We start from the raw sequence: 26,585 nt of genomic DNA, 5'->3' as shown, positions 1-26,585 counted from the left end.
ACTCACAAAGCATGTGTGCTGTGTGTCAATGTCTCTATAACTGTGAGAAATAATGATAATGAAGTTACTACATCGATTAAGTCATTAAATAAAATAAACGTTGCATCCTTTATATGTTTTGTTAGACTAATAGTGTGTTTAACTCGTTTTAAAATATGTTTTGTGATAAACATTCTCAAGCTAAAGGTTGTACCAAAGTAAATCCTGCCAACTTCTACGGATAAAAATCACATATTTAATTATTATTATTATTTATCAGAGTTCTGAGATATTTTATTATTAATATACACCAAGGCCAATTCCTTAAATGTGAAAACCTACTTGGTACCCTGTTTCTGATTCTAAATACTTAAGTATACTTTATTAGACTATTCATGACACTTTTTAATAACTTGAATTTCAAAAATGTTCACTCATGCCGCACCATGTAGACTTTATTGGATTTGTTTCATGTTTTGTGACAATAGGAGAGTTTTAAAAGAGCCTGACATGTATACATGGATGTCAGGACCCCTAGCCTGAATAATCCCAACTATCTGAGGTATACCAATCCATACTTTAACACATTCTATTAATACGCATGTACTGGAAAATGTCCTTGGTGCAAATACTGTAGGTTCATCTGAGGTTGAATATTTACAACCTTGCATTTCAGAAAGGGCTTTCATTCCGCTCTGAGAGGGCGAGTCTAAACAGGAGGTCAACTTACTAATACTACGCTGTAAAAACACTGGTAAGTAAAAGTCCTGTATTGGAGATACTCAAGTAATAGTAAGCAAAATGTAGTTAAAGTATTACTTGTAAAAGTACTAAGAAAAATGAATAAAACAATCAAAACTCTTCAAAAATAAATTAGAAAATGACTAAAATGTTCATAAATGCCAATCAATTATATTTTAATTAACACTTTTTTGTATAAAGTGTTGGCTAGATTAATTTAAAGAACACATCGTACCTTTTATTCTTGTGTTTTTTATATTAATTTGTGAAATAACGAGTAAATAAAGCTGTAAGATAAGTAAAAAGTATATTTCTTCAATTTAAAGGGGCCCTAATATGCATGGCCAATACTGCATGAATGAATGCATGTATTTAGAGAACAAAATATCAGAAAAGATACTGTAAGGTAATACACGCAGCACACGCTCTTTCCTTATAACGCAAAGTATTTTAGTTTTACTTGGGCAGAAATGCATTTAAGCACACACATAAACACAGGTGACAGACTTCAAAGCTTATTATAGTGCGTGTATTATTATTATTATAGTGCCAGTGGCTCACCCTATAGACTGTACTCACATAGATGTGCTGCTGAAGTTCACATGGCTTAAATGACTGCCTTATACAGCACTCTGCCACAGTGTCTTTCTATATTGAATTTCACCTGTTCTTCATTCCTGACAGAGGGCTGAGGAGCACACACACACGCACACACACACGGCATTAAGCAGACATCATGCTAACAACACACAGTGATTCTTCAAAAAATATAAAGCAACATGCTTCCATGATTGCTAATGCTTTTAAAAGTCTAATCTGTGTCTGAATTGTAGAAAACCAATTTGACCATGATACAGTATATCAGTGTTCCTCTGGACAACATCACACAGGTTCCTTTACAGAAGTCCAGAAATCTGATCCCAAATCAGCCCTGTTGTATCTTGTATTCAGTCCACAGTCACAGCCAACCCCGGGTCATGTGGTGAGTCAAGTCAACAAGGCATCTTTCCCTTGGGGGCACACATCTCAAAAGCCCCCTTAAGTACAAAGGTCCGCTGAGCAGCAAAGGGTCGACCTGATCCATCCTGCTCATCCTTTCAGATCCTCTGCGCTGCTTTCAGGATACACAGAACCACGGTGGTCAGCAGCAACACTGCAGCAATCAGTCCATATCGAACCCACGGGACATCGTCTGGGGCGGCTGTAAGGAGGGAGGGGAGTGATGGATGGAGGGGGAACATTACAAATGCAACACAGTATACTCTTTGCATATTGAAATGTCGATAAAGTGAAAACCTACCTGTGTCGACTGGAACTTAGGCCAACATGAATAAAGGTTACAATTAGTATTTGTATCTGTAAACAGTCCCATTAACATGCATCTTGCCATCAAACCGCACCCCGGAAAGCATAACAATACAAATAGAAGCAGAACGTTTTGTGTGATTCTCATGCTAACCTTCGATTGGGCCTGATGTTTGCGTCTCCTCAATGGCTTCCATTGGCTGCAACACTGTCGTGACTTTAAAGACATCAGACAAACATAAAAAGACGGAATAAGAATGATGATAAATTGATGATAAATTGCCCTAAGGTTAACGTTTAGCATCTTTCAGCTAATTGTTTCAGTTTTATTGACAATTGCGCTGATTATTAAGGTCTAAGTATGTTTCTAAAATAGACATAACTAACTGAGAAGGGTTTACCTTCAATTGGCTGTGTAGAATCTTCCAGAAGAACATGTATAGGATCGGTGACAGTCACTTCTTCTGTCGTAGACACGATCGGCCAGTGTGTTGTACTGACCCAGTCCTCTGTTGTTCCTGTGGTCTCATCAGTGGCAACATCCCATGGGGTATCTGAAAGACTGGCTGTAAGATGGTGCATACCTTTTCTCATAATGACATATATTGTGTAGCTGCAGTGAAAAGAATGAGAAAGAATGTTACCAATATCTGTCGTGTTTGTTCCCACTACCGTCAGTGTGATACTCTCTGGTGTCCCTGGCCTGGCATCATCAGTATCGCTGAAAATACCAGAAAAGCGAAAGTTACTTCCATCCTAAAAGACATTTCTAACTTGGAAATGATAGATTTGTTGATAAACCACACATGTTGCAGTCCCTGACATCTCCTTAACCTATTCAATATTGTGGTAAATAGATGTAACACATTTAATTTAGCAGATACAGCACTCCATAGATCTTACCTGGTTTTATACAAACACTGGTATTCTCCACTGTCTGTCATCCTTGTTGGGCTTATATCAAGTTCAAAGGATTCACGAGAGTCGGGAAAAATCCTTCTCCTATAGTCACCCAGAGACGTCACAGACTGTACGTGAAAAGAGATGATGCATTATTTTTTGCAATAATCCCAAATCCAATGGAATAAGCCCATAAGGAAGGACAAATAAGAAAGCAATTTACCGTTATAATGACTTGCGTGTTACAATGGCTTCACATACAAGTCATTTGTCTCGGGTAACAGGTAAAACACACCTGGACATCTAAATGTTCATCTAGGGCAGGGGTGTCAAACTCAAGGCCCGGGGGCCAAATCCGGCCCGCGACTTCATTTCATGTGGCCCCACAAGAGCTTGCAAAAAATATGATATGTTTATTATGCGGTTACATGCTACTTTACAGAAGCACGTTGCCAATAAACTACATGTCCCACAATGCATCTCAGAATTTGACTTTTTTTTTTTTTTTAAATGTCACTTATTTAATTTTTTTTTCTTCTTTTTAAATCATTTTGTGACATTCTCTCTGAAGAGACTTGCAATTATTTTCCCTAGACATCGGCTTTCAGACGTAGTTAATTATGAAGTTATTACCCTATCCGATAATAATCCAATGCAGTCGCAATAATGTAATATAATACATTATTTTATATATATTACATATTGATATATGTATTTTTATATAGTCTTAAAGTTACAACCGGCCCTTTGAGTGCAACCTTAATGCTAATGTGGCCCGCAATGAATTTGAGTTTGACACCCCTGATCTAGGGGCATGCATTATAGTCCATCGGCAGTGTACAGTACCTCAGGCAGCGACGCTATAGTCAAGCCGTTCCAGGTCCACCAGACTAGCACCTTGTTGGGGGACTGCTTTCTGGACATCGGAATATAGCATGGCAGAGTCGACAAGTCGTCCACCGGCACCGACATGGAGCGCTCAACATGTGGCACTGTGGGAAAAGCAGAGAAACAAAAGGATGTGAAGGAGAACACAGATGGCGTCTACACATGCATGACGGTAACCTCTTTCTCCCTCTGACTCACAATTGACGGTGAGCCACACTGTTGAAATGGTTTTCCTTCCTTGCCATATGCACTCGTACATATTTGTGTCACTGAGCAAGGCGTAAGAAAGTACGAGCGACCAGTGTCCTTCCCTGCGGAGCTCCTCTGAGGGCAGGTGGAATCGGCCCTGAAAGGAAGTATGAAATGATACAGGGTTAATAGCTCCACAAAGTTATGGTTGATTTCAGATTCTACTTACTTTAAATCTGTCTGCTTGTATTAGCTCCTCTCCCTGCAGAATTGCCACGTCCTCCCCCATGGCCTCCCACCACAGACCCTCCTCCGCCTCCTCCTCCTCCTCCAGGTAGGCTGAGGCATTACAGGGCAAGGTGACCCACTCCCCGTACTCCACCTGAAGGTGATGCATCGGCGCCATGTGCAGGGCTGGATGGAAGGAAGATTGATAACAGAAGCAGAGAGGGAGAAGAGAGGAAGGCGTGAATAATGATGAAAAGTTAGATAAGAAAAGAAGAGTGACAGGAACACAAACTGATAGGGATGGAAAGATAGACAGAGAGGTAAGGATGTACGATGAAAGGAGAGTGATTTTATTTTTGAAGTCTTTGCAACTGAGCTTCTTTTCCTCTCTCTCATCGTTCAGGCTTTGAAATGCCATGTCCCAATGTACCTTACGGGTATATTTAAAAATGATGTCATTAGAGATGTGTTTCCTTGACGTGATAAAGACGTACCGTCGCAGAGCCGCCCACACTGAAGAAACAGCATCATCACCATCACAGGCAACATCTTGGACAGTGCTGAAACACAAACGCATCATTAAACTCCGAAAGGCAGATTTTAAAACAAGATAAACTTGGAAACCAAACACCTTATTTTCTTTTTCAAGCACCTCATAAAGAAGTGTGGTGATTGGTTGCTTTTATGTCAGTTACGCGCTTCAAAACACCTTTCAAATTAAGTTCAATAATGTAGCCCCTTTCTAATTATATTACCATTTAAAGGGGTGTTTGCGATACATGCCAACATTTACCGATTCACACACTGATGACACAGCTGCCATACAAGGCGACACACGCCTCATTATATAATCTGACGCTCACACACACTCGCATACGAAGTGCAGACTAGAGGAGGCAGGGATCGATCCCAAGAACTTGTGATTAGGAGACGACTCTCTCTACCTCCTGAGCACGCAACAGCAAAGGTCCTTTTCTTAAAAATAAGTCTATTTTCTACTCGTGCAATTACCTCTGGTCCATTTTTCTAAAAGTTAAACTGCGACAAAACTAAAGATTTCAGATTAGCATGAATTCTATGCATAATGTTTTGAACTATAAGCACGAAGCTGACATTTGAGACAGATTTTTGTATCATGTTGTTGTGCCATAAAAGGAGGACTTGGAACACCAACATATAGTTAAAACTCAAATGTGCTCTTACCGGAAAATGTTGACGAGATGAAAGAAGATGAGAGGTGTGCGTGTGCTCCTCCGACACCCCCGTGTGTGTACGTGTGTTCTCATGTCACAGCTCGGCGTATGTGTGTGTTCTCCTGTTACATGACATTCTTTAAATCTCAACGGCAGCACATGCGTCCTTCCAGTGCTGCGTGAAGTCTTACATCTATATGGATGATATGCCATTTACTGCAGATTTAAACATTTTCAGGTTAACACGCAAATAAGATAAGTAAAGAATAAATAATAAATAATACAAAGTGACAGAAGCAAATAAAGTCAAAGCACAACACCAGAAATAACAGATAGGTGAACCCTCATTAGGCCCGGTCAGTTGGGTATACGAGTGACAGAGGTTATGTGTCATATGCACCTGATCAGTGTTTCTGGAATGACACACGGGGGCTACGCTTCCACCGTATGATGTGAGTCCACACTGATGATGCTTTCAGGCTCCATGAAACACTTCATACAGAACCATTACAGATATGTGTTCCTGTTATTGCAGCCTGTCTGAAAGATGAGCTAATACAAAATATAAATCTTATAATAATTAAACAAATGGACTTGAAAACTCTAGATATGACTCTGAAATGGACACTATGTATTAAACTTTTCACATTCCTCTGTACTTTTGCACAATGCAACCAATGTTATAAAATGCAAAGCTCTTCCACTTTAAATTCTGATATACAGCACATGTTTTATTTTCTAAATCATTGTTCCTATTCTTCTGCACTTCCTTTTTGTTACTTGTGAACATGAACTATTTTATTTAATGTATTTTTTTTTTACATTTGTATTGTTATGCTTTTTATTTATCTGCTCATTTCATTGAACAGATGCTCTTTGTTCAGAATATAAACTTTTAGTTGTACATACAGTGTTAGCAAATCACTATAAAGAAACGAGACAAAAAAGAAAAGGAACAACTAAAATACAAAATTAAATTAAAAGAAAATCAAAATACAGTTCATTTTTGAATCTATAATAGTTACACATTTTAGTTCTATATTTGCTACTTTACTTAAACTTAATTCCGCTTACCGTGTTTATGTGCGCACCGTCAGCACATTCCTAATATGTGTAAACCTTAAAAACAGCAGCAGCACCCTCTGCTGTTTGCAGAGACGTGTATGAGTTACTCACCAACAATGAAACATTATTATGAAGCACGCATGAGTATAAAAGCATCAGTATAAATGTATATACGGCTGTGGCTCAGTGGATATTGTGCTGGACTTCGAATCGGGGGCACTAGCAAGTTCGAGTCCCACTGCAGTCAGCATGTCGTTGTGTCCGAGACACTTCACCCCACTTGCTCCTGTGGGGATCGTCCACAGTACTGAATGTATGTTAGTCGCTTTGGATAAAAGCGTCTAACAAGTGACCTGTAATGTAATAATTATCAGCTGATTGTATTCTGTTTTACCTGGATGATGTGATCACTGTATGTTTTTATTTTTTTACGCATATTATAAATTAACACCTCCTCATTTAACCAGTAGCATCTTCTTTGTGTTGTGTCCTGTGTTTACCTGATGATTAGCAACCTCTGGCAAACCTCCTCTTCCTGATCTCCTCTATCCTAACTGTCTCCACCGGCTGCTCAAACATGAGGTTGAAATCCAGCAAGTCCAGCTTGAGTTGACACTGATAACATGAAAATGACAGAGAGACATATGAACTTGACATTTTTTTTAATTGTAAATCAATAATGTAAATGAAGATGAATGCAGCTGCCGCTGTAATACGAGACAGCTTCACAAATCAGCCTGAATAAAGATCCTGGAGAGGAAAATATGACACCAACATTGATTAATAAGTAGCTGTAGCCATTGACAATAACTAAAGATAATGTGATCAATTATACACAATAAAAAAAATACAAACATGACCTACCAGAATGATGCCGCATTCATGTTATGGGGGAATAACCAACATCCCTGTGAAGGTCTGGTACACACTTTATTTGAACCTGGCCAGCTTAATCTCACAAACACACAAAATAAGTCATGGTACATTTCAGGTCTTTTTGCAAAACATCACTGAAAAATCTCCCTCCATTGCACTACGATCAAAACATGGTTATACTTTTGTTCCTACAGTTCAACACTAATATTTCCTTTAGTTCCATCTTTACTCCTCACAAGCAGTACAGATGACCTGATGGCTAAAGTGAGCAGTGTTTTCCACTAGGAAGTTCATATCTCCCGTCTTTCCCACGGGACGTGAACACTGGAACACTGGACAATGGACACTAAGTTTCCAGTCCGTCTTATGAAATGCTCGTCTACGGGACATGGCGGCACCCTCGGGTCCTGAACCCTTTCTCAAAGCTCAGAGCGTGTTCCGCTCTCCACCGATCGCTTCATGATGAAATGTCTCTTCTCACTGCTCCACTCCGGGCGTGAAGTCGGGACGCCGTGTCTGGATGATCTTCGGCCGCAGGGGGCGGGGTTTGTCGTCTTGATCACTGTCGTCGGGAGCGGAGCTGTCGCCTCGCTCGTCATCGCAGACGTGGATGACGACACTGGGGGTGGTGGGGGTGGCAGTGTGGAGCTCGTACTTTTCCCCTGGGAGAAGAAGTACAGAAGTCATTATGCATGTCACAAACCTTAGTTGGCCCAATATAGCACCAGGAGGGTTCCCTATATTCATATTACCCAGACAAATAATAATAAACAGAAAGTATAGCATTACTTATACTACGTAAACATTATCATTGATAATTCATTGTTTGTAAACAGTAAAATAACTGAAGTGGAACAAGCTATTGTGATAAGGTAAGTGTGTGACCTGGTCCCAGCTTGGAGATGGCACACAGCAGGTCGTAGTTGACGACGGGCATGGCATCCTTAGACTGCTCCCAGCCCACCGGGGGGGAGGCGGGGGGCGAGATCAGGAACTGCTTATCCGGCTTGGGGGGCTCCAGCCGAGGACTGCCTATGTGGACAGACTGCAGACACAGAGGCTTGATTAAAGATTTAGATGGACGCGTTTGATATTAAATACTGTATAAAAGAGTGGTGGTTGGTTAGATCCCTACAAAAATGTCTTACAAAACCCATGAGGGATTTACTGTGCTCTGTAGATCAGTGCAGCATGTGCAAGCGATGCATTTTAAGACTACCTGAGCGAAGTAAAGTCTCATCTCTTTGCCCTTGAAGTCGGTCTTGTGGAGTCGCAGTCTGGCCTCAGCTGCAGCCAGAGCATCGCTGAAGCTGATCCTCACTCTGCGGAAAGATTTGAAGTACTGGAACTGCACCTCCGGCTCGAAGGAACGGAACAAGGCCTCAAAGCTGCCCTGCAGACACAGAGAGGGAGAGAGGGGTGAGAACAGGAAATACACCATCTCACCCACACATTTCCAAAGACACACACACACTTCTCCCTCAGGCTTGGTGTTCACAACAAGAGAAAATACTGATCTGTTGCAGAGGCAGCACACAGCATGAAAATGTCTGCCAACACTATAAAGACAATGTTAATAGGTTAGCATGCTAACAGCTAGCCTGTAATGTATTAACTACAGCTGCATACAAGACACAACAAATTATGAATGGAAATAAATGAGCCGTAGTAGACAAAAATAGCAATTCCCCGAGTCATCTTTTCCTCCTGCAGTGCAGCAGAGGAGCTCTGACCATGCAGTGAGTCATGATCGAGTCAAAGGAGGAAGGAACTCAGCTCACTCACACACTTTAAACCCAATATGCTTATGTGCTGATAATCTGCAGGGCCCCTCGAAAAGAAAATCAGCAATGCACAATAGAAGTCCAACCCTACAATCTGCTTACCTAATGTATGGACTGGGCACATGTGCACACACCATGATAACCACATAAAACGCTTAAATTGAAGTGTTTATTAAAAGAACCCCTAGTTTGGATTTGGTTCCAAAAAAACCGGATCCGATGTCTCCCATAATGCAAGCCAACAGCCTATTTTCATCACCCTTCCCTGCCTGTTTAATGTAATTCATTTGTAATCACTAAGCCAAGGCCAAGATAACACCAGTGACATCACTGTGACATCATCAGGGTTGTTTTGTGTTTGAAGAAAGCTTTCCCAGAGCCAGATAACACATCAATCTGAAATGGTAATAAGCTGCAGCCTTGTTCAAGCTTGTTCCCCTTTAAAGAGAAAAACTGAATGTTTTCTTGGAATCGTTTGGCATTGAAATAGTTGATTGATATCCAAATGTTCATCAAAGAACCAACTGTGTCTTTCTCTGGAGCGTTAGTATCAAACCTGCTGCTCTCTGTGGCTAATGCTAATGTTTTTGAGCGTAACCATCTGTAGTATTGCATATATTATCTTTCTGCTTAGGGAAAAAATGCTTTGACTTTTTGGGATTATTTTACACCGATTACAATGTTCTGTTCAAAGCACAGGATGCAGCAACGGTTTCCTCGCAAAATAGATGTGGAGATCGTGGAAAGGGATTGGAATGGCCAAATCGACGTCGCCAATAGCAGGCTCAGTGTACATCCAGTAAATATCCAAATACATAGAGTGAGTGCCATTCATTTCAAAGACCGTGGTTTGCAAAGGGAACACCTGATGCGGGCTGCTCTCTTACCTGTGCCTCGGGACGGCTGAACACTTCCTGGTTGCTCACCGAGGCGACCAGGCAGAAGCGGTTACACTTGGTGGTCTTGATGTGCATGATGGGGGACCCAGGGAGGTGGAACCTTCTCCACCTGATACCTGAGGTCAGGGCGCAGCGGGACGCCGACACTATCTTCAGGCGTTGCGAAGGCGGCGGCGGTGGCGATGAAGAGGAAGGGGGAAATCGGGGAGAACGGAGGAGCGTTGCCTTCCCCAGGGTGGCAGAAGAGAAGGAAGGAAGGAATAGATGCTCTGTAAGAGGAAACAGCTGCCTCTCACACGTTGATCTTCTTCTGTGGTGGTAAAGCACTCGTTTATGTCCTTCCAGTGCACAGTGTTAGAAATGCAGTAGCCTCATACCCCACATTCCAAGGTTATCTCGTCTGAATCTCCGGAAATACACAATCCAGCATTCTCTTTTCTTCTTCCTGAGTCTTCCTCGATGTGTGTTAGCTCTGCAAAATGAGGAATTTTCCAGAGATTTGGGTGTGGAGAGCCTGTCTCTTCTCAGCTCTCTTTCTCTCCTGTCTGTCCTACTGCTCCACAGCCACTTAAATGAGCTCCAGCCAGGCAATGACGCATTACCCACAATCCCCTCCCTCTCCATGTCCTGGTTCCATTCATTCACTGCAAACCAATCAGCTGTTGTAGAAGGAGGGACCACTTTTTGTTTTTCTCTTCCTATGCCTGTACTGACAGATACTAGCCAATGCTGAATAATCACACAGAAAGAAGGACATTGTGTGTTCACATAGAGATACCGGAAAATAATGACACCACCGCTTAGCAAACTGACACATTAATCGGCTTTCTGTTGCATTTGAAAATCCTTTGTCGAATGGAAAATGTGTAACAAAGAGCCTTTCAACTCTTAATTTCACACACACACCAAAGACGTATCAGCTGACCTCTGAGAGCACGGAACAAGACGGAAAGGAAAAGACTTGTCAGCAGAGTTAATATGGATGAAGCTGAGACAGCTGACAGACAGGGGGGGAGATGGCAGATAAAGAGTGGAAGGAGACATAAGAAGAATGCAGGATGGAGGGATGAAGGGATGAAAAGCAGGAGGTGGTGCTCATGGAAAGTATGCAGTTTGATAACACGCTTTTATGAGGTATTAATAGCAGAGAGCTTGAAGTGGGGGGGAGTGTGTGTGCAGCCGGCAGTTGGAAAAATAAGACCAGGCTGTGCAGACACCAAGGTGTGTGCGTGTGTGTGAGTACTTAAACAGAAGAGGTTCACACAGCAGAGAAGAATTGTTGTTATGCTGGATTTAACACAAGAGAAGCCCATATTAAATGTAAAGAAGCATAAAAGAAGAATGAAAAAGGAAGCAGCATATTAGAAAAATACCCAGTAAACACACCATAGCAACACCTTATTTTTTCCTTATTACATTACATTGCATTTAGCTGACGCTTTTATCCAAAGCGACTTACAATAAGTGCATTCGACCAAGAATCCATCACTACACTAATTATCCTTGATCTCTCTGCAGCCTTTGACACCATCTCCCATAATATCCTCCTCACCCGCCTGTCTGAACTCCTTGGCCTTCTTCCACTCATACCTCTCGGACCGGACACAGTTTGTCACACACGCTGGCTGCAGCTCCCCCTGTGCCTCTGTCAACCATGGAGCCCCCCAAGGCTCGGTCCCCTTCTATTCACAATATACATCCTTCCTTCCAAAACCCTGAACAGGCTCCAGTACATACAGAACTCAGCTGCCAGGGTTCTCACACGCACCAAGCCCTGGCAGCACATCACCCCCACTCTCTTCAACCTCCACTGGCTCCCGGTCAAGTCCCGCATCACGTACAAACTCCTCCTCCTCACCTACAAATCTCTCCATGCCCTCTCCTCTCAGTACCTCACAGATCTCCTCCACCCATACATCCCGTCCCGCACCCTTCGATCCTCAGACTCTGGCCTGCTCTCCATTCTCGCCTCCGCACTTTCGGGGACCATACCTTCAGTCTCGCTGCCCCCATCCTCTGGAACTCCCTCCCTGCAGAAATCCGCAACATCTTCAAATCAACCCTTAAAACTCATCTGTTCAACATCGCCTTCCAACAATAACTCACTCCCCCCCCCCCTACTTACACTTTCATTTCTGCCCCCTGTTTTATGTTTATGTTTTTATTATGTTTTATGTCTTGTCCTTGTATGTTTCTTTGTAAAGCGACCTTGAGGTTATGAAAGGCGCTATATAAATTCAAGTTATTATTATTATTAAGAAGATACAAACTTGAAGAAAACAGAATCATATAAGTACATCAGGTTTCATAGAGCCAAAACATTTCAAGTGCTACTCAACTAGATTTAGATTAGCCAGTCCTTTGGTAGTATATAAGTGCTTTGTTAGTCATTCTATTGCTCGAAGTGGAGTCGAAAGAGATGAGTTTTCAGTCTGCACCGGAAGATGTGTAAGCTATCTGCTGTCCTGATTTCAATGGGGAGCTCATTCCACCATTTTGGAGCCAGGATAGCAAACCCACGTGTTTTTGCAGATGGGAACTTGGGTCCCCCTCGCAGCGATGGTGCAGCGAGCTGTTTGGCTGACGCAGAGTGGAGTGTATGGTTTAACCATGTCCTGGATGTAGGAAGGGCCAGATCCATTCGCAGCATGGTACGCTAGTACCAGTGTCTTGAAGTGGATTCTAGCAGTTACCGGAAGCCAGTGAAGGGAGCGGCGGGGCGGTGTGGTGTGGGAACATTTTGGAAGGTTGAAGACCAGATGAGCCGCTGCATTCTGGATGAGCTGCAGGTCGGATGGCACATGCAGGTAGACCAGCCAGGAGGGAGTTGCAGTAGTCTAGGCGTGAGATGACGAGAGCCTGGACCAGAAGTTGTGTCGCTTTCTGGGTCAGCTGGGGACGTATCCTCCTGATGTTGTAAAGCGTGTATCTGCAGCAGCGGGTTGTAGCAGCGATGTTTGCAGTGAAGGACAGGTTGTTATCTAGGATCACACCCAGATTCCTTGCAGTCTGATTCGGGGAAACAACAGAGGTGCCGATGTTGATTGTTAGGTCAAGAGTGGGACAATCTTTTCCCGGAAGGAAAAGCAGTTCAGTCTTGTCAAGGTTGAGCTTGAGGTGGTGAGCAGACATCCACTGAGAGATGTCAGCTAGACAAGCAGAGATGCGTGCGACGACCTGGGTCTCTGAGCGGGGAAAGGACAGAATTAATTGGGTATCGTCAGCGTAGCAGTGGTATGAAAAACTATGCGGGCTAATGACAGATCCGAGTGAGTTTGTGTACAGAGAGAAGAGGAGGGGACCAAGAACAGAGCCTTGAGGGACCCCTGTAGTTAATTGACAAGGGTTGGACTCGGACCCTCTCCAAGTTACCCTGTAGGTGCGGTCTTCGAGGTATGAGGTGAGGAGGGAAAGTGCAGAGCCTGAAACTCCAAGTTCTTGGAGAGTGCGAAGGAGGATCTGATGGTTCACCGTGTCAAATGCAGCAGACAGGTCCAGAAGGATGATGACAGAGAAGAGGGAGGCTGCTTATAATGCTACAAGGTAACAAAATAATCCCCATTGAAAATATGCTAGTTAGCTTTAGCCGCTAGCATTCTTTGGGAAGCCTAGTCCTGTTTGGCTGAATAACGGCGCTAACATTAGCACCGGTTCCATTAAATTACATTACGATTTTCAATACAGTAGAAATTAACAAACTCATCCGATATCCACTAAATTAAGGAGGCTTTATCCAGCATTACAAATGGATACAAGTGATATCAATAAGACTTGAAAGGATGACTGCATACGTGTGTTTGCCACAGATCAGATCCATCCAAATATTCAAAAATCAAATGGAAAAATCCAAATGGTTTTTAGTTAAGGTAGCCCTTGCAATGCTAACTTCTAGGTTGGCGTACAAAAAAACATCACCACTCTTTAGCTTTACATATCCCCCAGGTTCCATACTGTGATAACTCAACCAAACCTCACTGAGAACATAGCTTTTAAAAACAGGCCTCAGTATGCTCTCAGTCCTGTGTTACCTATAGTGTATCTGCAACACCACGGCTGCTGCTCGTAAACCCTTAGCCTAGCATGTCCACATACTGTACATGATGTGTGGCTGGCTGAGTGCAGGTGTTAATGCACGCTGGAATGACTAATAGCACAGCGCCGTGTGTGCAGGATGGAAAATGAAGCGCTGTGCCTCCCGACAGTGAAGCCGGTGCGTTGTGTAAGTGTTGTTTGTTGATGTTAAACATTACCGTGAGTATGTGTGTGTAGGTGCTAATCATCTCCAGACCTCACCCTGCTGCGGCCGCTATCCGAGTGTGTGAGGGCTCAGCCCCACATTTTTTCCATCACTATGTTTTTGTTTCATCCTGCCATTTTTTCCATTCCCTCACTAGAGAGATACACACAGACAGACAGGTGCACACAAGAACAACACACACTGGACGCTGCTAGCCAGCTGCTGCATTTTTATTGCATCTCGATCATCTTTCCTATGCTCAATTGAAAGTTGTATTGTTTCCACTAACAACTGATACCTGAAAGCTGATACAGTGTGTATTAGAGCCTGACACACACTAGGCCATTTGAGTTTTATAATATCTGATAAGAAGACTTGAATCCCCTTTTAACCAGATTTCACTCTCCTTTCTATCACCCTCAACAATGAGTACATATTGTACTAATTCTGCTCAAAAATCTATTTAAAAAACGCAAAGCCTATCTTGTTTTGGCAAAGCCCCCCTCAGTTTCTATTTCCTTAACCACTCACAGAAACAAACACTCGTTGTGCTTTTAGGTGGATTCCAGTTCCTTCAATCCAAAGTCCAATGACACATCCCACATTTGTTCACCTCCAGTTCTACATCAAAACCCACTTTGAGCCCGAGGGGCATCAGGTAACGGAAGCCACACTGCTCTGTTTACATGTGGCTTTAACAAAATTCCATATGTGAACAGGAAAAAATGGCCTGGAGCATGATGACACATCTGTCCCTTTTCCAGCTCTATCTTAACTTTCGGAATAACAACAATATATGTCTCAGTCTTCCATTGAGTTACTCTGAGTCATGTCCAACAAATCGCTCACATTTTCCATCTGGCCTAAAACTTGTTTGTCTGATGCCGTTTCAGGTTAGTGTTCGTCCATCAAGTCCAACCTGCTTATCTGCTAGTGTAGGACAAGTGATGCTAACCACTGCTGGGAAATAGGACCACACATTTCATTATTCGAGTCATTTTGCATACACCACAGCTGAGTGTGTTTAGCTGGAATTACTTTCCAGATCCACATCAGTTTTCTTTGACCGACATCTGTTTTTCAATTCTAGTCTAAGTTTGGCTAATAACAAGAATACACACAAACAAAACAAAAGGTCACACAAGGTGTCATCAAATCTGTACATTATTCCCCATTTATAGAGTGTTGCCTCACTGTCCAAAAGACAAACCAACTATATATTCAATTAAATTAGAAAACACACCCAACTATTCCTTCCTTCTTGCTTAAAATAAGGTGAATGCACTAAATATGACTTGTTCCTTAACAATGGAGGGTTTATTACACTTTCACACACCCTTCCTGGAACATTCTGTCACAGGATACATCAGCTGACCGTGCTCAGTGGAAAGCAGCAGGATCATGGAAGAAAGGGAAGCAGGGAAATACAAATATTTTTCTCAAAGGATGCCCTTTGACCCCTTTTCCATCAGCAGACTCTCATAGCCCAGCACAACACACTGGCTCATCTGACTGCCCTGTGTGTGCGTGTGCGTGTGTGTGTGTGTGTGTATCAGCAGTTGGTTGTGTTAGTGCTGACAGGCTCCCTCTAGTAACACCCTGAACATTATAGCAGCTTTTCTTTGGAAATGCACTGCAGTTAAAGATTAAAGATAGATTAGTCATAGATGTTACTACAGGTAGGGTAGGAGAAGGTACAGTACATGAGATAGTATAGAGGACATGTCTTGAAGAATTTACTGCAGCTATTCCAACGTTAGAAATAGATACAAATTAGTGATCATCTCATAAAAACTGGATAAAATACTTTGAGAGAGCCATTCTGCATAATGGGTACTTTTGATACTTTAAGTACATTTGACTCATTCCTACACTTCTCTTGGCCTGTTGCAATATGTTATTGAAATAGTACATTTTGATGCTGATACATTTGTACTTTTACTCAAGTAAATTCAGGATGATTACTTGTAAGTGGCTCGTTGGTATAGGGGTATGATTCTCGCTTCGGTAGGTCCCGGGTTCAAATCCCGGACGAGCCCTTACTTTGAGAATCTCTACTTAACTAAAAAACACATATTTCTACGTGTACATCTGTGTTGAAAAAATTGAGTGTTACCTAAACTGCAGAACTGTTGTGAAAAGTCATGCAACACCCAAACTGAGGGCGATGCATCATGTAATATGTACTACTGATGTACTTTGAAATACATGAGTCTCCAAGCTTGATTAATTATTATAGGGGGGCTGTGGCTCAGTGGGTAGTGTGCTGGACTTCAAAACAGGGGAAAGCAAGTTCGAGTCCCACTGTTATCAGCATGTCGTTGTGTCCCTGGGCAAGACACTTCACCCCAAATTGCTCCTGTGGGGATTGTCCACAGTATTGAGTATGTAAAAGCGTCTAACAAATTACATGTAATGGAGTACTTAATGTTGCATTGTTGGAGGAGACTTGGACTTAAGATGTTCCTTGCATAACTACACTGTAGCTACTGTGCATTATGACAATAAAGCCTTTGTATATTTAAGACCATTTCATATTTACCTTTACTTAACTACAGCTTTGAGTACTTTATCTACCTCTGCATAAAGCAGGTTGGGCTTACCTTCAGTGTGTCTTCTTTGAACAGATCCTCCGGTACTTTGCAGGCGATCAGGGCGTTGGGTAGATCCGTAAACTTGACTTCTACCGTCGCCTCTTCAGTGACTGGCCGCTGCATCCTGATTACTGTCCTCTGCACACACAGCACCGAAAGCTTTAAATATAAATAATAAAGACAAGGCTCGGCTAACGCCCACAGCCACAGGCCGCGTATTAGCTGATGTTGAGGCTAACACAAGGATGCATTTAATGTCATGCGTACTACTAAAGCCGTAGTCGTTATTTCATGTAAATAGTGAGAGTGCCAGAGCTGCCTTTCTTCCGTGTAACGTTATTAGCTTACACTAAGCTGGCTAGCTGCTTATGCTAACCAGGAAACTACAATAATGCCGCCGAAAAAGCGAAACACACGATATTCCTTGAATATTTTCTCTCACTTAAGTCTAGGTGAAGGTGGTCGTTGGGAAGGTGGTATTGTCTTAGACTAAAACAGCCAAATATTCTCTACTTTTAACTGAAAATAGTCCCCCCGAATCCATTTGCTAGCATCTAGCAAAGGATAAAGGAGATGACGTTATTCTTCTTCTTCTTTCCAGCAAGCTAGGCACAAGTATAGTACATGTCTGCCCTCTAGCGGTGTAGGAACGTCATTTTAAAAGTGAAATCCCCTGTCACCAATAATGTTCTAGGGATTAAACTAACATTTAAAAAACTTCATCCTCAAAAACAATAACATTACAAATATAAAACAACAAGAAACTACAACAAAAGTACCTTTTAGCTTAGTTTGTTTTATCTGGCAGTCACTGAAGTTATATTGAAAACAAGCATGTGCAAAACTGTAAGTGAAAACCAAGGAAAAAAAACATACAAATGTTTCCCTTCCACAAATGTTAAAATATATAAGGATAATACCAACAAAAAAAAGTAATGTTATGTTTGTGATTCATTCTGGATGGCATGTGAGAAGCAGCATGGTGCCATATTGTGTCACCAATGTAACAATTTAAAAGCTTATACGATGACTTTCAAAATAAGTGTAGAAATATAATTAAACACTTTAAATGTTACACAAGGCTGAAACTGTATGTGTTTTTTGCATATTAGTGATATTTGTGTGTGTTTGAGGAACTTAACTACTTGCGCTAGTACCTGAGTGGCAACAGGGTTTAAGCTCCAGGTCATGTGGGGATCAGCCACCACTTAATCCTCTGGAGAGAGAGAAACTGTGAGAGGGAGGGAGTGAGAGAGAAAGAGAAAGGGAGGAAGAGAGAGAGGGGTGAGAAAGAGAGCGGTAGATTGTATTAATTGATGTCTAACTGTGCTAAAGACTGCAGAGTACTGCAGAGTACCAAAGCCACAAGGTAAGGGTGAAAGGATTGTACCACGAACCTCTACGCCTGGATAGACTTAATATCTGTGGGATTCAAATATCTAAATCTGGATTTTCTTTCCATTGCCTGGAAGTTTGGAACTAGTAAGTCTATTGGTCTTTTACGATTGCATGCGGGTTTCCGATCATTTCCGGACCTCTCAAACCTGGACTCATCCGGAAATAATCCTACAAATTGCAAATTGGAATCCATTTCAGGAAGGTTCTATTTTACAATATTTTTGTTCTACTGTCTTTGGACATCACAAACACTGTTGGTTGTTCTTCTTGAATTCTGGGTTTATTTTCACTATTTTTGGAACCATTTGAAATGGCGTTTTGAAATATTCTGGTATGCACTCTTGGACCTAATCTGAAAACTGGAACCATTCTGCAATCTGAGTCTTCGCACCTCCAACATCAGTTGGTGATTGTTTCTGTTGTTGGGCCCTAATCAAAACCTTGACATTTTGTAGATCCTTACAACAACCGTGGACACTAAGGCTCCAGTTCATTCGAAGTAAGTGTCCTATCAGTTCTTTAACTTTTATGATGGCTCGGCCAGGCTCCCTCCCTAACCCAGACCTCTCAAATGGTGCCATTATCCATGGCCCACTAGGGATTTGTTCTGACCTGGATACGCAGAGAGGAAGAGAGGATGAGGAGGGAGAAGGGGAAGATGAGGATGTGGAACTAGCTGAGGAAGTAGGGGAGGATGTTTTAATGATGGCAGAAGCAGAAGAGGGTCAAGACGAAGAAAGAGAACTGAGTGAAAGGGAGGAATTGAGGATTATCCAAGTGGCCCCGTCACCAAATGAAGAAATACAAGAGGTGGAGGCAGGAGGTGAAAGACAGGAGGAAAATGGAGAAGGAGGCGTGAAAGGAGAGGATGTAGAACGCATAATGATACATGAGCTGACAAGTGAGAAAGAGGCTGAAGGCGAGGAAGAGCATGGGTCAGAAGAAACAGAGGCAGGGAATGAAAATCCATGTCACTTTTCAGAAGTGATACAGGATGAAACAGGCCAAGAGCAGATTATAGACAACAATAAAGAAACAGAAGAAGAAAGTAAAAATGAAGAAAATGAACAAGAAGCAGTGATAGCAAGTTCAGAAACAGAGGTTAGGGAGGATAACGGGGAGAATGGATTAGAAGAACACCAGGAAGTGTCCATAACCGATGATGCAGAGCACGTTCAGGAGTCAGAAGAGGATGCACAGCTGTGTACTGATGACACAGACGAAACAGAAGTTGCTATTCTGCCCGCTGATGGTGAGGTTACAAAAAGCCTTGAGGATGCAACAGCAGTAATCCCTGTTGCTATGGGGATAGTAGAACAAGTCAACCATCAAGATGATCTATACCAAACCTCAACTGATGGCAACTATGGCGTACACTTTGATACAGAGGCCATACATGAAGTCAATCAGACCAACCAGTTAACTAGTGAGGAAGAAGACACCATTCAAAACACTGATGAAAAGGACAACCCAGCATCTAGGAAAAAGGAAGTTCAGACCATACATAAAACTGTCACATGGAAACAGGAGGATTATTTAGAGGAAAAGTTTGAGGATGAACGAACCAATGAGATTGAGAAAGATGCAATGTCTATTTCTGATGATGTTCTAGACATACGGGGTGAAGCAAACCAGAAGGAGGACACGTCGTACTTTGAATTTAAACTCTCTGAAGAACAGACAGAAGGAGGGATTGAGGAAAGAACCGTGGTAGGGATCAACGAGAGGGAGGAAGAGGAAAAGCAAGTGCGACAGGTTGGGGTTAATTCTCTAACTGTGATGGATGGGGGAGGACAGAGTGCGGAAGAGGATGGGAAGACAGCTGATAACGCTAATACAGATACAATGGGGGAGGAAGAGCCCAGAGGAGAAGTTAATGTGCAAGAAGAGAAGGTTGTTGAAGTTGAAATGCAGGAACCAGTTCTGCAGTATGTGGAGGAGGTTCCTTTAGACATGCAAGAACATGAAGACATGGATCTGTTGGAAGAGGCCTGTGAGCTGGAGGAAGAGGGTGAAGTTGAACCTGGTCAGCCAATAGATGAGGTTAAATCAGAAGATAATGAGTCCAAAATCAGAGGTGATATGCAGGAACATCCTTGGCAGCAAGAAAGAGGGGGAGATTTGGAAGAAGAATTGAGAGAACAGCCAAGAGGGCAGGCCCTCGTAGAAGACGAAAAGGGAGGAGGAGCAGAAGTTAGAGCGATGGAGGAAGAGATAGATATGGCACAAGAACCTGTGACTGTTTTAGATGATGATATTGAAGAGATAGAGGACGGTCCAAGGAGAGAAGGTGAAGAAGAAGTGCACGCCACGATTCAAGACCCTTCTGAAGACACCATAGCAGAGACCAAGGATGAAGAGTGTCAAGAACTGCAAGGAGAGAATCTTGAACTTAGTAAGGAGAATGATGAGAAACAGAACAATGAAATAGAAGATGTAAAGCACGATGAGAAACTAGATGTCAGCAGAGAGGTAGAAGGAAAGGAAAATACACAAGATGAATGTAAAGAGGTAGAGAAGGACGAGAAACCACAAGAGGACAACAGAGAGGTAGAGTTGGACATAAATGGAAGAGTTAAAGAACCCAAGCCAGCAATGGAAAATGGGATCTTGTCACCTGAGCCGCAGCTGAAGAATGAAGAAGGTGGTATGGCAAAGGTTTCATCACTCAGGAGAAGAGATAATGACTGGATCAAAAAAGTCCAACCAGAGGAAAAGAGTGCCCCAGAAAACGAACTGTGGAGGAAAGAACTGAGGCCTGTGAGAAAGGATGTGTGGGAATCTGAGAGTGGAACAAAAGAATGGTCGAGGAAGGAGACATCAGCAGATCTGAAAAGTCCTCCAAGGAAGGATGACTGGATAAAGGAGCTGAAGTCAGTGATCAAAAATGAATCCTTGCCCCAAAAGGGGAATGAGCAGGTGAAAAAAAAGCGAGTGGTGCTGTTGGAGGATGGACATTCGTACACCCCCCAGCGTGAGGAGATGATCGAGGACACGAGGGAGGAAGTGAAACTGATCTCCCATAGGAGGCCGGAGAGCTCCTTTCCCGCTGGGCACAAGAACAACAAAACACCCCAGGACCAGGACTACGAGATCTCCCTCTATGTTAAGGTAATGTTCCAACACATACTGTAAATCCAGACGACACCCTAAGATGGTTCTGACGGTTCTGGCACCATGAAAATGACCTGCCGCTGCGATATGGTTGCCTTTGGATGCTGTCTTGCTTTTAACATTATTGTGTGTGTGTGTGTGTGTGTGTGTGTGTGTGTGTGTGTGTGTGTGTGTGTGTGTGTGTGTGTGTGTGTGTGTGTGTGTGTGTGTGTGTGTGTGTGTGTGTGTGTGTGTGTGTGCGTGTGTGTGTGTGTGTGTGTGTGTGTGTGTGTGTGTGTGTGTGTGTGTGTGTGTGTGTGTGTGTGTGTGTGTGTGTGTGTGTGTGTGTGTGTGTGTGTGTGTGTGTGAGAGAGAACCCCAACTTGATCTGCTTACCTTATCTCATTAAGATATCAGGCATGGTAGCCTACATTGCCGCTACGTGCTACAATGGTAAAGGTCAAAATAATAGGGACACACATAATCTCATTTAAGAAGAGAATATCCTTGTTGTGTAACCATCACTGATACTGTACTTTTCCTCACACACATGCACACCGTGAGAGGTCCGACATTCCTAACTGAGAAGAAAACAAAAGCGGGCAGCCTTCAGACGACCAGCAGAGAGGTTTAATGGAAGGAAAAATGCACTAATATCTGAGAGACACACACACACACACACACACACACACACACACACACACACACAACAATCTTGTTCTCTGTGGGAGCTCGCAGTCAAACAACGGCTCCCTTTGTCAGACACTCTGCTGGCGGCGCACACTTGGGGAGATGGAGTGGAAAGGTTCGCCGGACTCAAACACACTCACATGTACCCGATCGGCCGACCAGTATATATGGTGTTGTATGAGTTTCATTTGACTGAATAATAGTGCAGGTAGCATGCTGGGTTAATCTCTGCATTCTCACTGTAAGCTGATTAGCCTGCTGTTTGCTGCTGAGGCTCTGAGCACAGTGGAAACAACACATTCTCAGCTTAAACTAAAAAAATGCATGTCTAATATGTTTATTTAGGCAGGAGGACATGGGGTGACTAATAAAGGGTTAGTTTGCTTTGGATATCAGGGCTGAGTCTGTTCCACTCGCTGAGGTGCGCTGACCTGCTGATCCGAGCTGTCTCGTCCACTTACACTCCTTCTTACCCGCTCCCTGTTCACATGTCAACGAGCTCTATTGGACTTTTCATGGACCTACTTTCTGTCCCGTCTCTATTTGGAGTTATTAGTGAGTGAGAGGGGTGAAGGAGTTTTACTACACCCTGCTGGTTCCTAGGTCCATGCTCACTACTCCCTATGTATATACAGTATATACGTGGGCGGTGGTGGCGAAGTCGATAGGGACTTGGCTTGGGAACTGGAAGGTCACCAGTTCAAGTCCCCGAAAGACCAAGTGCTACCGAGGTGTCCCTGAGCAAGGCACCGTTCCCCACATTGCTCCCTGGGCGCCGTTCAAAATGGCAGCACACTGCTCCTAACACTAGGATGGGTCAAATGCAGAGAAATAATTTCCCCATGAGGGATTAATAAAAGTTCATCTTCATCTTATATACAGTATAATATATACAGGTCCCTATAGGCTGCAGTTTAGCTTGGAAATCCTGCTTCAATCACAAAAAAAGACACCTCTGTGGGAGTGAAAAATATCTTTCCATATCTCGACTGCAACACACTGCATACATTGTTTGTGTTTGTGATGGAGCAAAGATTCCACCACCTCCCACTCCTCTAAGGAATAAAGGAATTCTGTGCCTCTTAACTTCACACCACCGTCTTGGTGACTTCATGCTCTAATTGGTGAACACCTGTAGATGGAAAGGTAACCCAATATGGAGTCATGCAGGGAACATGCCAGCACTATCAGGTCACATGTCTCTATTAAGAGTCAATACACGTGTGTGTGTGTGTGTGTGTGTGTGTGTGTGTGTGTGTGTGTGTGTGTGTGTGTGTGGGGAGTAAACAAAAACCCTTAACTCCTCAACCAATGACTAACTTCCTGTCCCTAGATGGCTTTAGTCCTGTGTTGTGACTTTGTGAATGACATTTGACCCACACAATGGGAGTAAAACACATTGACTTGAGACAGTGTTCAAACAAAGGGGGATTGTGTGTTGAGGAGACACTGACGTACCAGAGAAATCTGAAAAATAAGCAGTTGAGGGGCAGCCATACAGACACACAGACACCATGGTTGTGTTGGACGATAACGGGGAAGCTCAACACGGATTTTACTACATTTGTCCTGCTTGTCTTGGTAACAATATGTATTTTAGAGGAGTGTGAGCTTTCATACAATCCTTCAATTGTTCGCCATGTCCTGGTGTGACATTGCAGTTAAAAAATTGGGCTTCCCTACCATTGAGCTGTTTGTAAAGGTAAGTGATGCATGCGTCTGAACAGTCCATGTTGATTATTCATACCGTATCTTTACATGGCTGGGTCTCGTTTGGTATCTGTCATTCCCTGAAGCAGATACATGGCTCTTCTCCTGCTAGATCTTTGTTTGTGTTCCTTTGTGAAGACCTGTAGCCATGATGTACTCTGTCAAATGTATAATATGTGTGTCTTTGTGTAGGCTGGAAGTGATGGGGAGAGCGTTGGTAACTGTCCATTCTCTCAAAGACTCTTTATGATCCTGTGGCTTAAAGGCGTCATCTTCAACGTCACCACTGTTGACCTCAAACGGTAATACAGTATAAAACACAATTCTTTACTGTTAGTTAGTTTTAAGTCTTGTTGGTTGTTGGACCTCTTGTGCACACCACACACTTATATCTCTCTGGTATCTATTTTACGTCTGTTGTAGGAAGCCGGCGGACCTTCAGGACCTCGCTCCAGGAACCAACCCTCCCTTTGTCACCTTCAACGGCGAGGTCAAGGTCGATGTCAACAAGATCGAGGAGTTCCTGGAGGAGAAACTGACCACACCCCGGTACACACACACACATCTACAATACAATAAACAGTGTGCAGGGGTATTCAGCTGACTTCTTATCTTTTCCATCAGCTACCCTCGACTTGCTACCAAACATTCTGAAGCCAACACAGCGGGAATCGATGTGTTCGCCAAATTCTCAGCGTACATTAAAAACACGAGGAAAGACACCAACGATGGTAAGAAGGAGAGACAGAATCTGTGTATGTTTCTCAAAAGTGGCCAGAAACCAAGAACAGAGCTAAGTGAGAATTCCTTGGACTGTCAGGTGGACTAAAACACAAGCCAGATGAATGATCATGTCTGCTTTACTGTCACATCATATCATAGCAATAATATCCTCGGATCTATTTGTCTGCTGTTCTCTCTGTTTGTATCTCTACCTGCAGTCTTAGAGAAAGCCTTGCTGAAGTCCCTCCGGCGTCTTGATGACTTCCTGAGGACTCCTCTGCCTGAGGAGATCGACGATGACGCCTCAGGAGATGTGCCCGAGTCCTCCAGGAGCTTTCTAGACGGCCCTGAACTCACCCTGGCCGACTGCAACCTGCTGCCTAAACTACACATCCTTAAGGTTCACCCACCTCTGTGGTCATATTCTCCTGCTCTATTGTGCAGGAGTCCTAACCTGGAAATTAGCTTTAGCACATCTGCACCACTCAACTCTAATATGTCGATGCTTCGATGACCAACACGTGTCAACTCACACTTCTTTGCAGGTCGTAGCCAAGAAATACAGAAGCTTTGAGATTCCAGCGGAGATGACGGGGGTGTGGAGGTACTTAAACTGCGCCTACCAGAGGGAGGAGTTCACCAGCACCTGCCCCGCTGAGAGGGAGATCCACTTTGCCTATCTGGATGTTGCTAAGAAAATCAAATGAGATGAAACAGAGAGGGGAGATGTATCATGCCTATCTGTAGTACACGTAGACTAATTGAAGACCCCCAGGGAACAGACTAGGAAGACCTATACAAAACTAGTCAGTCTTTTTAACGTGTAATGCTCTCCATCAGCTTGGATACCTTTTACCTATATGTGTATGTTGTTTCTACGGAGTGTGTGTGTGTGTGTGTGTGTGTGTGTGTGTGTGTGTGTGTGTGTGTGTGTGTGTGTGTGTGTGTGTGTGTGTGTGTGTGTGTGTGTGTGTGTGTGTGTGTGTGTGTGTGTGTGTGTGTGTGTGTGTGTGTGTGTGTGTGTGTGTGTGTGTGTGCGTGTGCGTGCGTGGGTGTGTGTTTCTATGTGGGCTCCCACAGGTTGGGTAGCACAGTCATGCTCTTCTTAATGCTTATTATTTTTCAGATGATGACTAAATAAATAGCAGAATGAACAAACATTACTTCAGTATTACTGCATTAGAAACCACTTCAAGTTCATTTTATGTTATCTAACAATCTGGGTTTGGTTAAAAACGCGTCATTTAATTTCTATCAGCTCATTTCAAATCATGTCAACAATGTATGTGATAATATATCTGGAATTGTAATAGCATCAAATTGTGAATGTATTGGATTCTAGGAGCCAGTGAGGCTGAGGGAACCTTCACGATGTTCCCTATAGTGTTACCAACACTTTAATACACGTATGTCAAACCAACCATATTATCAGCCTGCTGTGTTCTGGCCTTATATTCTGTCTGGGGACACACTTTAATAAACTGATTGTATCACTATGTGGATTGCATTCTTCATGTTTTGCATCTAAAGAAATGATATCATGGCATACACAACTAAATGGAACGCAGTTCAAATTATAATAAATAAAGTGACAATCAACAAATATGGCCATTTAAAGTTCTAAATAATTGTAGTGTATATTAAACACGTACACACACTTCGACGGTGGAGCATGTGCAGACACACACACACTGATCACCGGGGCGACAGTAACATTGACCTCTGGAAACCCTCTGAATGTAATGACCGCAGTTTGCACACAGCAAACACACAACGCTCAATGAGCTTAGTTACATCCAGAGGAGGAATGTCCTGTTCATATCGAGGCATCGTCAAGTTAAGTCACAACACAAATAGTGTCATTACACGGTGAAAAACACAATAATGTCGAGCAAGTTGTGTAAAAACGCACAACCATTTGAAACAAAAAATTCTAAAATGTAATCTTGCCGCTTAGAAATCTCTTTGTTCTTTGGGTGCAATAGTTAAAAAAGATAATAAACACTCCTAGACTCAGTGTGTGATTTATTGTAGAATTAAACTAAAACTCAAGGAAACAGCTGCTTATGGACTTGTCGTAGCTGTCATGTCAC

The 26,585-nt window shown here is 42.9% G+C and overlaps 3 protein-coding genes across 10 annotated transcripts; 1 reads left to right on the top strand and 2 right to left on the bottom strand.

Annotated features, from left to right (window-relative positions):
- Positions 1-932: 932 nt before the first annotated feature.
- Positions 933-4,295, bottom strand: LOC117458708 (uncharacterized). The gene is made up of 9 exons (XM_034099336.1): positions 4,232-4,295; positions 4,012-4,159; positions 3,772-3,917; positions 2,929-3,053; positions 2,670-2,746; positions 2,427-2,579; positions 2,180-2,242; positions 2,021-2,035; positions 933-1,921 (listed from the first exon to the last, which is right to left on the bottom strand). Exons 1-9 carry the CDS (start codon positions 4,289-4,291, stop codon positions 1,818-1,820), a joined length of 891 nt encoding a protein of 296 aa, XP_033955227.1. The 5' UTR covers positions 4,292-4,295; the 3' UTR covers positions 933-1,817.
- A 2,838-nt stretch (positions 4,296-7,133) lies between these two features.
- Positions 7,134-20,983, bottom strand: LOC117458723 (calcipressin-1-like). 7 transcript variants are annotated; one of them, XM_034099359.2, is made up of 6 exons: positions 20,894-20,982; positions 18,021-18,109; positions 16,888-17,016; positions 8,584-8,757; positions 8,250-8,409; positions 7,134-8,026 (listed from the first exon to the last, which is right to left on the bottom strand). In XM_034099359.2, the coding sequence occupies exons 2-6, from the start codon at positions 18,066-18,068 to the stop codon at positions 7,842-7,844; spliced, it is 696 nt and encodes a 231-aa protein (XP_033955250.1). In that variant the 5' UTR covers positions 18,069-18,109; positions 20,894-20,982; the 3' UTR covers positions 7,134-7,841. The 7 variants fall into 7 exon arrangements, with proteins under 7 accessions (XP_033955250.1, XP_033955264.1, XP_033955257.1 ...); XM_034099373.2 differs by having other exon boundaries at positions 18,036-18,109; XM_034099366.1 differs by lacking the exon at positions 18,021-18,109 and having other exon boundaries at positions 20,894-20,983.
- Positions 18,145-25,982, top strand: LOC117458620 (chloride intracellular channel protein 5). 2 transcript variants are annotated; one of them, XM_034099212.2, is made up of 6 exons: positions 18,145-21,387; positions 23,962-24,071; positions 24,193-24,318; positions 24,394-24,500; positions 24,711-24,892; positions 25,038-25,982. In XM_034099212.2, exons 1-6 carry the CDS (start codon positions 18,805-18,807, stop codon positions 25,197-25,199), a joined length of 3,270 nt encoding a protein of 1,089 aa, XP_033955103.1. In that variant the 5' UTR covers positions 18,145-18,804; the 3' UTR covers positions 25,200-25,982. The 2 variants fall into 2 exon arrangements, with proteins under 2 accessions (XP_033955103.1, XP_033955110.1); XM_034099219.2 differs by lacking the exon at positions 18,145-21,387 and adding an exon at positions 23,555-23,761.
- Positions 25,983-26,585: the final 603 nt, after the last annotated feature.

Source organism: Pseudochaenichthys georgianus, chromosome 2, assembly GCF_902827115.2.
Source record: "Pseudochaenichthys georgianus chromosome 2, fPseGeo1.2, whole genome shotgun sequence".
NCBI classification, from domain to species: Eukaryota; Metazoa; Chordata; class Actinopteri; order Perciformes; family Channichthyidae; genus Pseudochaenichthys; species Pseudochaenichthys georgianus.
The sequence above is the reverse complement of the archived record's forward strand: the minus strand, read 5'-3'. Positions and strand labels throughout refer to the sequence as shown.